Below are 12,997 nucleotides of genomic sequence, written 5' to 3' on the forward strand. Positions count from 1 at the left end.
TCTTACTACTACTGGCCAGTCAGCTGGTTGTCTCCTCTCCATGTAGGCCTCTGGCTCTCCTCCCTGCTGCTTGGCAGGAGCAGCTGTAGTCAGCAGTTGGCTCTGTTCTTTGTATGTCTGTCTGTAACAGTGTCACCCACACACAGCTTGTTAAAGTGCGTATGACTACACTGTAAACAACAGTATTAGTCTTGTGTAAAGATGTTGGTTCAAACGGCTGTATTTTATCAGTTAAAGCTCCTTGTCTGGTATCCATGCAGCTGTCAGAAATTTCCTTCTTGCCAAAACTCAGACTGCCACACTGCTCACCCCCCTCTACAGTTCTTTGTCTTGTTTTTTGGCTTTGAGGACTTCAGCATGTTACTAAGCTGATCTGGGCTGTTTTTCTGTTTGGATCTGTAGGGTTTGGCTTATTTGTCTTTCTTCAGTTATTACTACTACTCTTAGTTACCATAGAAGACTGATGCTGGTGTTGGCTGACATCATCTTTATTTAACCTTTAATTATTAGGGGTCCAAGCAGAGTCCCTCGCTGCCAACCCCTATTGTTTTTGATTAGATTATTCCTTTTTTTCCTCCTTTCTTCTTCTTCTCTTCACCATTTTAATGCATTTGCATCTTTTTTCAATTAGTTGTCTGCTTTAAAAATGCCAACTTGACTTTTTTCTCAGTTTTATCAAAATCCATTTTTCGCAAACTCGTCTTGGACCACTGGGCCAGTCATCTTGAAAATGAGCATCATCTACCTCTGCATGACTGTCTTATGAATGCTTGTTTCTTACAAACATCCAAATAACCGCAATTTGCTTGACCCTGTTCAACATGAAAACTAACCCGTCCGCCTGGTCTTCCTCCATTCTCTTCATCCTCTAGGGGATCTGGCGCCCCATCTCGGCCGTCCTCTGGTGGGCGTGTTCTTGCAAGGAACCAGGGACCCAGACCAAACCGTCCGGGCCAGCAGTCTGTCCAACCTGGGGGAGCTCTGTCAGAGGCTGGACTATTCCCTAGGACCACTGGCTCAAGAGGTGAGAGGGAGAACACTGACCAGAAACCTGTATGATCCTCTTGGGGGAACTGGGTCGGAGAGTTATTGTCCTTTAAAGGAACAGTTCACACCAAAATTGCATTTTCCCTCTTACCTGTAGTACTGTTTATCTATCAAGATACTTTTGGAGTGAGTTGTTGAGTTTTAGAGATATCAGCCATAGAGATGTCCAATATAATGGCACTAAAAATACATACACATACACTACATATATACACATACAATACATACACAAATGTATTTTTTAGTCTGCCATCTAGTTTTATTATTTTGGAGAGAAAGCAGACATCTCTAATATCTCCAAAACTCTGCAACTCACGCCAAAACTATCTAGATGGATGAATAGCATTACAGGTAAGAGGAAAAAATCTGTGTTTTTGATGTGGGGGTGAGTTGTAGTTCACACTGTCAGATAAAGCTACAGAGACCTGGACAAGTGCTAACTTTTCTTATGAAAACAACTTAAATTATATTATTTAGTTACTTTAAACTAGGACTGTACAATAGATATTGCAACAATAAGATTTTTAGGTCAGGCATCTCTTCAGCACTACACCTTTTCCTTTATCAAAAACTCAATCTTATGCAATTTTGATATTGCGTTTTGCCATATTTCAGTTTTGATTAATTCAATTAATTGTGCAGCCATACTTTAAACCAAGACAATTCACAACAATCTCACTGTATTTTATGCCAGTTGCTCCCAAAGTTTTTCTGGCGTGCCCCTCTTTTGGAAGCCGACAAATATTCAAGCCCCTCCACCCCAAAATTTTTGATCAGTCATTGACAATAATTGGGGATAGAACTGATTAAAAAAAAGAATGCAAAAGTTGAATTTTAGTGAATTAAAGTTCAGCAGGATAAAAGCAGCAAACTTGTTTGTTTATTTCCCCTATATAGATCATATTCATTCAACTTTGTTTCACTGTGTATTCCTCCCCCGGTCTTCCATGCCACCCCCTGTAGTGGCTTTGCGCCCGCCTCCACAGACGGGCCTGCTCCTTCCCCAGTTTGGGAACCACTGATTTATGCATTTGCATTTCCTTTCTAACATGAATGCATGTCCACTGACTGCTCTCAGTTTACAGAAACTCAGCCCTAATTTATACATGTGCATTCCAGGCTGCTGCAGTGGTCAGATGTGTGTGTGTGTGTGTGTGTGTGTGTGTGTGTGTGTGTGTGTGTGTGTGTGTGTGTGTGTGTGTGTGTGTGTGTGTGTGTGTGTGTGTGTGTGTGTGTGTGTTGTGTGCGTGTGTATTTTCACTGGAGCCTGCTAGCATGAATAAACAACACTGTCAGCTGGAGGAACAGGGATGCTTATTCATGAACCTGCACACTTTTACTTTTTCAGCCGTGTGTGTGTGTGTGTGTGTCAGAGTAGAGAGATCGAGGACACATGTTGGTGTCGATGTTTAACCAATATGTCAATCGATCCAGTTTAGCTCTGATACTGACCTCAGCACTGCAGACAGCTGATCTATGTTTTTGTAACAGACAAGTAAATCCAGCACAGCTCCACATCAGGTTGTATGTCTTACCTGCCTGTCTGTGTCCTCATGTTTACACACTGTGAATTACTGTAGAACTCAAGTTGTGTGTGTTTGTGTGTGTGCATACAGCTGAGCTCGTGTCTGACTGCTCTGATAAAGACAGAGAAGGAGGCAGAGGTGAGGAGAGCTGCTGTCCACGTTATCACCCTGCTGCTCCGAGGCCTCAGTGACAGGACTACACAGGTACACACACACAATACAATACATCTCCACAAACAGTCCAGTCCACACTGTGAACAAGTCATTCCATGCCATTCAAGTGTTTTCACTTAGACGTAATGACCTGGACTTGAGCTTCAGGTCAAGAATGAAGGTGTAAGCTATTTCCCCTTTGACTGGCAAAAATCAATCATTCGTTAAGTGTTTGTTCTCCCTGTCACGTTTACAAAGTACCCACTTCCCTTTCTGTCCAACCACTGGAAAAAAAGTTGTGAAGGTTTCATAGCTGGTAATATTCCACCAGGACACATGATGCATTCAGCTGCTCTCCAAGAGCACAGGGATTCTGAAAACTTCACAATCCGACCTTGATCAGAGGTAAAACTGCCTTTCAAAACTGCAGACAAACAGTCATTTGTGATCAAATGACAGTAGACCACTTTCATTGCAACCTTTGGCAACACTTTATTTGAAGGGGTGCTCATAAGACTGACATGACACAGTCATAACCATGACATGACATGATGTCTTTTGGTTTTGCCATTTGGTTTATTATATATACTTTATTGTGTAAATACATGTCATTAATTACAACTTTTTTGTTATCCTTCACCCTTGCACAAAATTCAGTGCTTTCATATATGATACATAAAAAAAAAGGTGAATAAATAAATAAATGATTTTTAAAAATAATACTTAAAAAAGTATCATCCACTATTTTTTTTTTTTTAAATTGACAGGTTTACAGTCAGTTACAGATTTGACTGTGTAAGCCAATGACAGTAAATAAAAATAAAAAAACAAGCAGGAATGTACAAACAGTGCATTGAAAGTAATATAATTACTGTTTCTACAGCAGACCACAGAGCTCTGTGGTTATCATTTGCACACAGTCAGGTCCAGACTGAGCTTTGAACAGGCTGAAAAACTGAGCGCCTCTAGAGGCATGAACACTAACTTACTACTTATCCACTTATCCACAATATGTTGATAACTGTCCATACATATTCACATATACAGTGCATACATATCTACTATACACTGCTGAGAGAGTTTTCTGTTACAATTTCATTAAAGTAAAATCGCGTGTGGTTTGAGTTGTGGGTTCAGTAAAAACTAAACAAGGCTGATGTGTTTTCTTAGTTTATTTTCCATCTCCCCTTACAGATGTAATAGATTAATAAATAGGTTCTAGAGGAACAGTAGTATCACAGTCACTGATAAATGGAGTTTTTGTTTGTACATATTTTTGAGGCGACTAGTTGTGCACCTATATAACCATGAGAGTAGAAATGGTTGAAGAAATAAAAAAACAAACCTGTCTCTGCTAGCCATTATATGAGGAAGTCATATACAGCTAAATCTACCATGTGTTCTAGTCAGTAATTAAAGGCATAGTTGACCCAAAAATGAAAATTCAGTCATTATCTTCTCACCCTCATGCACACTGAAGGTCAGGTTTATTTTGTTAGTCCACAAAATACTGCTGGACTTTCACAGGGAAACAGTGTTGCAGAATCTCCCATCTGGCATAATCCAAGTCTCCTAAAGTCCCGACACGCTGTTTGCACACCGTCACAACACACACACCCAGTTCAGACAGTGCGCATGTGAACGTGGCTCCAAACTAAGGATCTACAGTGAAGATTCAGGCTAAAAACATGCTGTAAATAACTTTTTTAATGGTGTAGTATGGAGGCATTTTATGTTTTTATTTTCTTGGTTTTTTGCGTTTGAAAACTGGTCACCATTCACTTCAATTTTGGCAACACTGTTTTCCTGTGAAACTCCAGCAGTGTTTTGTGGAATAAAAAAAAAAAACTAAACCGACCTTCACCAACCGACCGACCTTCAGTCAGCATGATAGCCTCTGCCTGATAACAAGCTGATCATTTGAATCAGCTGTGTTTATGCAGGGAAACATCGTAAACATGCAGGGCAGTGAGCTCTGAGGACCAGGATAGAGGAAACACTGTAGATGATGGCCGAATTTTCATTTTTGGGTTAAGTATCTCTCTAAGGCTGATTTAAGATGGGAGCAGGTGTGTGGAGACATGTTGGCAAGCTTCACTTTGTATCAACAAAGACACTGAGTGGTCAGCGAGGTCACCACGGGGCCACTGACTCTGTCACCATGGTTTAAGAATGTCGCCTTTGTCAGAGGAAATGGCTAAAAATCAATCATGTATAACTACCAGGAGTTTTCTGCTGCAAACTGTGGAATGCTGAAGGCAGAAGGACTTATTTTGTCCTGTTCCTCCTCAGGGTTTAAGCACGCTGGGTAACGTGGCTCAGGGTGTGTTCCTGAGAGTAAGAGGCTGTTGTTACAGGTCCTGTAATCTGGTCCCAGTTCCCAGTGGTCATCACTGGCTTTACAGACTAAATGTTAGCTTGTCACCAACACAAGAAGGATGCTCACCCCAAACACCATGTTTTACAGTCACACCAGGTCTTTTCCCACTTTTAGAGGGTTCTCAGACTACAGAAGAAGCAGATTTTCAACAGAAGATTGTCGACCCAAAGTTATTATCAGTAATGTTGACAATCAATTCAATTATCATTTGTTGTGAGAAAAATGGAAGTCTTGTTTATTCATAAATGATCTTGGTTATGATCTGGAAGGTTGTTGCATGGAAAATAAACAGTATCTGGAAGATTTTGATGGAGTCCAGTAGTAACTGTAGTTGTCGTGTAGCTGCCACTTCAGCATGAGCAGACTGTCACCAGCTCATCACCAGCAGCTCGACTGCTTTCAGCCTGACAGGATGACATCTGAACCATTTTTAACTCTTTCCCTGCAAGCATTCTTTAAAAAAAGTTGCCAGCCAGTGCAGGCATTTTTTGACAAAATTCACTGATTTTTCAACAGCCACAGAATATTCAGTTCAATGAATATGTTAACATGGAATATATCAGAAGAAAGAACAGATCTGATAGATTCAGACACAAAAGAACGTTTTGTTAAAGTTTCATTCATTCTTTTTTTTATAAGCACTTGAATGTTGGTTGGTTGCACCATAAAAATCCACTTTTCAGACAAAAAGAAAATGCAGTTTTAAGCAGAATCTCAACATCACTTTTTTTTTTGTCTTTTATCACTTCATATCGTGTGTGACACCACTGTCACCAGTGTGGCTAACATTAGCTGTGTGTGTCCCCCGTCCGCTGGCTGAAACACCGAGGTGTTCTCTGCCCCAACTGCAGGGTGAGCGTCCTCAGTCTGTGCTCAGATTGCGTTGCCCTCTGTGGGTCTCTGGGGCTGTGTATGTGTGTGTGTGAGCAGCCTCGCTGTGTCCCGGCTGCTCTGGAGGTTCGGGGACTGCAGAGCGAGCGCCGGTCACAGAATGAAGTTGGAGGCTAATCTCCACAAACATATCTGCAAATGAGATTTTATTTCAGCAATTATGTTGTTTGCTCTCCACATGGACTGTTTACCCCAGTGCAAGTGATTGATCCATACAACTTGGACTGAAAATGAAAACCAGAACACTTGTGATACTAAAATCTTGTCTCTTTCCCACAGATTCTGCATTATATGCAGATGTCTGTTAATAGAGACGGGGTCATTGCTGGATTGGTTTCTTTCATTGGATTTACTGATGATAAAAGATAAATGATCATTAGCTGTATCCTGTCAATCACACCACATCCTGATGACATGTTAAATTAAATCACTGTAGTGTTCTATCAGTCAGTGGGAACAAAACCAGATGAATACAGTCATTCATCTTCAGGCCCAGGCAGTCTCATATAAAACTTACCAGCAGCAGTTAAACAGTAAATAAATTCATCCTTCCTCCTGTGGTTGCCCAGTGGAAACACACCTCTGTGTGAGCTGCTGGCCGCTGGCTCCAGTGTGATGTGGCTCTTGAGCCTCTGCCACGACTACAGTCAGCTGTCCAGCTGCTGGTCCCAGGCCAGGTCCTGTCATTACCGGAACAGCTGGAGCAGGGCAGCACCAGCTGTACGTGATGTGCTAATGATGCACAGTGACATGAGAACAAATGAGAGGGACAGACCCTGGCAGACCACAGCACAAAGGTTAGGCCAAAGTGGAGAAGAGCAGGCCAGGTGGAGTGGTGTGGGTGGTGGAGGAGGTGTCGGGTGGCTGAGAAGCAAATAGAGACCAAAGAGCACTGAGGCAAGAGGTCTTCTAAGATATTCAGTGTATTATAGTATGAGACAGTGATGGCACGTCAGGATACTTGTGGACCTGGAACTTGTCAATATTTAACATTTTCTCTTGATTGATTTAAGGAAATGATCAGCTGATTAACAGAACAGTATGGATTGTTGATGGACTAATTGACGAACCGACTAATCTATCTAATCCTATCTGCCCCTGTCTTTTTGTAGGATGAAGATTCTGTAAGCATGTGTTAGAAATAAATGATTCATTCTTGAGAATTTGGACAAACCTGTATTTTGAGAGGGTTTTGAATTGTCAGAATAAAATTTTAAAATAAAAGTCTGAATAAAATCATTTAACAATGAAGAATTCACAACATAAAATAAAATATTTTGCTTCCTCAAAGGGGGGCAGGGGGTGGTAGGTGAAACACTGTTAATGTTACTGCTTTGGGGTCAATTCTTAATGTAAACATTAATATTTTTAATAATGCACTGGCTTAGAGGGCTCCTCGTACAGTTTAGAGTGCTAGTTCTCTTAGAATCTCTTTCATATGCAAGCAAAACCAGTATTATAACTGAAATATACCTAACCAATATCGAATCAAATTGAATCGGGAGCCTGTGAATTGAATCAAATTGATTTTGGAAATCTGAATCAATACCCAGTCTAACTGGCCACCAAATTTAGGGTCTCGATGGCCTGTGGGGGCCAGCACTTGAAAATATTAGTGTCTGTCCCTGGTTTTAGTAAAAATAAGTCGTTCTCTTAACATGGACTTTGTCTTTATGCTGCATTTCTCCTTTGCTTGCTGTGATTTTAACACAAATTAAAATCTTTTCCTAAACCGAACCAAGTACTGTTATGTCTAAACCTAAACAAACTACAACCATTTCACATAGTAATACACTGCCTAACCAAAAAAAAAAAAAGTCACACACTCCAATATTTCGTCGGACCGCCTTAAGCTTTGATTACAGCTTGCAAGTCTTCTCCAGCACATCTCAAAGATTCTCAGTGGGTTAAAGTTTGGACTCTGTGGTGGCTGATCCATGTGTGAAAATGATGTCTCATGCTCCCTGAACCACTCTGTAACAATTTGAGCCCCATGAATTCTGACATTGTAATTTTGGAATCTGCCTGTGTCATCAGGGAAGAAAAAAAGAAAAAGTCCATTCATGTAATTCATTCAGTATATTCAGCTGACCTCATTTTTTTGGACACATCAAGTTGCTGAACCTCAACTTGAACAACTGAAGCAACCCCAGATCATAACACTTCCCCCACAGGCTTGTACAGTAGGCACTAGGCATGATGGGAGCATCACTTCAACTGCCTCTCTTCTTACCCTGATGCTCCCATCACTCTGGAACAGGGTAAATCTGGACTCATCAGACCACATGACTTTTTTCCATTACTCCACAGTCCAATCTTTATGCTTGATAGCAAACTGAAGCCTTTTTTCTGATTAGCCTCACTGATAAGTGGTTTTCTTAAGGCTACACAGCTGTTTAGTCCCAATGCCTTCAGTTCTCTTTGCATTGTGTGTGTGTGTGTGTGTGTGCGTGTGTGTGTAAATGCGCTTACTTTCATTTTTAAACATAGCTGTGAGATCTACTGAGATCTACGATTTAATTTCACCAAACTTTTAAGTGATCTCTGATCTTGGTTCTCCACTATCCTTGCAGGTTTTAATAATGTGTTGGACAGTTCTTAACCCAGTTTTAGTAGTTTCATCAGTCTCTTTAGTTGTTTTCTTTGCTTGATGCAGGACAATAATTTGAGCCTTCTGAAACAGAGGAACACCTTTTCCACCACAGGATATTTGTCTTCTCTTTTTGGAGTTTTGTCCATCAGTTCTATCTGTAATACTGAGTTAGTTGCTGAAAATTCTATCTAACAAAGTCTATCAGGGAGGACAACCATGGGTTTTAGGTGTCCATCCCAGTCTCCAGAGCAGGGTAAAGTGTTGTTTCCACAGTGTAACCTCCATCTCTCTCCTGTGACTGCTGCAGGTTCTCAGTGATGTTCTGTTGGACCTGTACCGAGCTCTGAAGTGGGTGGTGCGCTCAGACCCGGATGAAGTCGCGGTGCTTCACGCCCAGCTGGCTCTGGAGGAGCTCGATGACGTAATGAAAAGGTTCATCTTCCCGGAGCAGAAGCTGGAGAAGAAGATTGTTGTCCTTCCCTAGAACTTTTATTTTTCTAGGCTCTTCATAAGATTGGACATTCAGAGGACTTTATTTTCATGTGCTCTGCTTCCAGACCAGGGTGTGGTAGTCTTGATGACCAGCACAGCCTTTTTGGCCCAAAAAAGATATAAAAATCTGTCTAGAGCTGCATCTATTAAATTCTCTGTTTCCCCTTAAGACTTTTTTTGATTTAGCATCCATAGCAGCTTATGGAGACTCAAGAAGACTAGCCACTGTCCAAATTGAGTGGAAAAAGAAGAAAACTATGCTGGACATTAGTTGATGAAATATTAAAACATATTTTTACAATTGGCAAATGTAAGAATCACTTTACATTGTGATGAAAATAGCTGAGACAACTCAACATTTCAAGGCAAAGTGAATTTTGAGCCCAACTCTTATGTTTTGAAATAAACTTTTTAAAGTTTTGCCAACCTATAATCTGTAGTTGAGATAATTTACTTTTCTTCTTTAGATGAACGTTTTTTTTTTGTTTTTTTTTTGAGTTTTAGAAACTCAAAGAACACAAAAAATCTCAATTTGGTCACTGTGAACTGTGAGCCTGATTTGTCATGATTTTGGTGTCTGAAAATGAAATGGTTTTAATAGAAAATATTAAAAATTAAAATTTTAACCATCATTCTATAGAACTTTAACCGGTCCTGAAAAGTTGAGCCCGAAAAGGCCCAAGCCTGACAAAATTCTATCCAACCCGACCCTCACTGGAATATTTCAGCTTGAACAACACACAGCCTGACATTTTTCTTAACAAGCCTCAAAAATACTACTGATGATAATAATAATGATAATACAGCACAAACCCAATATAAGTCCATGAAATATGCAAGAAATACGACCCGAGCTGACCCGAACCAAACCTGTAGGGTCCTGTCTGGTTTGGGCACAGATGCTCAAGCCCTACATCATTTCCTTTCACTGGAATCACTTGATTTTTTTTAATTATCTCAACAAAGTATCAGTAGTTAGTAAAACTTTTTCAAAACTTAAAAGTTTGAGTTGGGTTCAAAACTCAACAATCTGTTGGATTATGTTGCCTTGAAATGTTGAGTTTTCATATCTTTTTCATAGACTTACAATAATGATAAATGAAAATTACAATGTTAAAGAAAGAACTGCTATTCATTTCCATATACATTTTTGCCAAAGTCACAGAGAGCCGCAATGAGACCAGCTAAAGAGACGCAGAGTTGCAGACCCTCATTCCAGACAGTACTAATTCTGCCTCCATGTCACGTGTTAAAGCCTGCAAGTCTTCCCTTAATGAAAGAGACAGTGATCCTTCACCATTGTTTTCTGCTGCACCACCAACAATACACTTCCAAAATAAAGTTTTAAACACGTATTCTCATGAATATGAGTATGAGTATACAAATACATGGATAATATACTGTTTATTGTGACATTGCCACTGTGTTACCAAGGATATACCACCAAATTCAAACAGCTTATCACAGATCAGCCAAACACCTCTAAGAAACGTCTTAGTGTTGAAGGATTTTGAGACTGAAGGTGAACTCTACTGACTTTACATGTGAAAGTCTAGTGGCCCTCATGCAAGAACCGCTTGTGCAGACAGATTTGTTCTTCAGTGGTCTGTATGAGTGATTTAGTAGAACTTGTCACATTCAACAGTTTTATTTTTTGTTTTATTTTTTTTTTCATGTAATTTTCTTGTATTTTTTTCTTTCAAGTACAAACAGTTTAGGAGATCCAGGCCTGTCGTAGGAGTCATACAGGTAGTCTGCTGTTGTCCTAAAATTTTTCATGAATGACTATGTTTCATCACTTTGAAGCTAAATTATACATCATCTATTATTAATTCAAAAAACTGTTTCCATGCAGCCTGTATCATCATTCATTTCAACTGGCTGTCACCTACAGGTTGCATCTTCACATGCAGCTTCATGCAAGTCTCTGTCCAGGCCAACATCCTCCTCATCTTTAACTTTTACAATTTATGTATTTTTCATCATCTCCGTGATGGAGACTTGTTTTTTCTTTAAGCCATTTTCATATCGAGCTATTTCCTCTTTATTTCAGGACCAGCACTATCCTCAGTTTTCCTTGTTTGTCCTGTGTCTCTTCATTAGCAGGTCCATTAATTCCACTGCTGACGCTGTTAACAGACTTGACTTACAGACTTTCCTTGATGGATCTCTGGAAGCAGGACTTCAATCGCTGATCTTATGAAGTTCTTTTTACTCTTTGATGCCATTTTCATGAATGAACACTTCCTGACATATGGGGCAGGAAGTGCAGCCTTATATGGTGTTATTGGGGTGTTAATTATTATTATTAATTAAGTCTCATGCAAGTGCACTCAAATGTGCACTGGTTTATCATTTACACAGATATCTGAAGTTAGGAGAAATTCAATGTTAGCATATAAAAATGTTCTTGCATGAGGCCCGTTGCATGTACAACTCCACCTGTAGAAACAGCTTTACAATGTTTCCTCCAAACAAGCTTTATTAAGTGTGAAAAAAAACAATGGTGCATTATGGGAAATGTAGGAACAAGCATTTTTAGAGCTTGACATGGTGCTAAAAGTCAGAACTTTTGAGTTCTAAAGTAAAAATGTTGAGAATAAAGACTTTATTCTCCAGATTGTATTTCAACTTTTCAACTCCAGCCATTTTTATCCTTAACATTTCAACTTTATTCCAGACATGTCGACTTTATTCCAGACATGTCGACTTTATTCAAGACATGTCAACTTTATTTTAGACATATTGACATTATTCTCGACATTTTGACTTTATTCTCAAAATGGTATTTCAGTTATATTCTCAATATTTCAACTTACTCTCAACATTTCAACTTTATTCCAGACATTTCAACTTTATTTCCTGACTAACTGAAGTGTAGACTGGACAATAGCTGGACTACTCCATGTAAACAAGGCAAAATGGGGTCCAGCAGGGTTTGAACAGTCAGGCTCAAGGCTGACAGAGATTTTGACTTCATTCCTGAAACTGTGAATTTATTCCTGATACTTTGACTGTGTTATCAACATTTTGACTTTATACTCAACATTTTGACATTATTCTTGAAATGGTACTTAAATTTTACTTTTAATATTTCAACTTATTCCTGACATTTAGATTTTATTCTCAATAATCCCTCTTTATTGCTGACATTTTGACTTTATCCTTGAAATGATATTTCAATTTTTGTCTCAATATTTGGATGTATTCTCAACATTTTGACTTTATTCCAGACATTTTGACTTTATTATCGTGAATTTGGCTAGCAGTAGATGTTATGACTGAAATCATTTCTTCTGACTTTGGTACATATTAACACAACTGAAGTGGACAATAGCTGGACTACTCTATGTAAACAAGGGCAAATGGGGTTCAGCAGGGTTTGAACAGAGTCAGGCTCAAGGCTGACAGAGAGGAATGAGACATTCCTTCTTTTGTTTCATCCATTGAGCGATAGGCTGACACTGTATGAGGCAGCGTGACCTTCTCTGTCTCTGCCTCTGTGTGAACATATAGCCAGTAAACATAAGGAGCTTCAGCCTTGTTTGCAATCCGTGGATATTTCCCCCGACGTGGAGTCAAGGTATCACTGTGGAAATGCAGCCTCTTTCATCATGATGGCAGATTTAGGCCTCTCCACAGCACCACCACCAAACTATGGCTCTTAAATCACACCTGTGTTTACTCTGGAGGTTATGTGTTTCTTGTCAGTGCCACCTCACGAACCTGCAGGGAGAATTTCACAATAACATATTTCAAACAAAGTTTGCCAAAGTCTTATGCATCATTTGTGTGTCACACGGTGAAAACATCTGTTGAAGAAAGTGGTTAAAATGCTTAATGTGTGTGGATCTGTGTGATCAAGAAAAACACTGGTGACACGTCTAGAGAGGGAACAAAGAAAAATTAAAGGAC

The 12,997-nt window shown here is 39.6% G+C and overlaps 1 protein-coding gene across 1 annotated transcript in view; it reads left to right on the top strand.

Moving 5' to 3' along the window:
- The window catches only part of tango6 (transport and golgi organization 6 homolog (Drosophila)), a 224,728-nt gene extending 214,291 nt beyond the window's left edge, over positions 1 to 10,437 (top strand). The window contains exons 16-18 of the mRNA XM_084734287.1: positions 873 to 1,024; positions 2,664 to 2,777; positions 8,898 to 10,437. Coding sequence (XP_084590413.1) covers positions 873 to 1,024; positions 2,664 to 2,777; positions 8,898 to 9,074 — 443 coding nt within the window. The 3' untranslated portion in view covers positions 9,075 to 10,437. The remainder of the gene's footprint in view (positions 1 to 872; positions 1,025 to 2,663; positions 2,778 to 8,897) is intronic.
- The last annotated feature ends 2,560 nt before the right edge of the window (positions 10,438 to 12,997 follow it).

Source organism: Lutjanus erythropterus, chromosome 13, assembly GCF_056507025.1.
Source record: "Lutjanus erythropterus isolate fLutEry1 chromosome 13, fLutEry1.hap2, whole genome shotgun sequence".
In the NCBI taxonomy this organism is placed as follows: Eukaryota; Metazoa; Chordata; class Actinopteri; order Lutjaniformes; family Lutjanidae; genus Lutjanus; species Lutjanus erythropterus.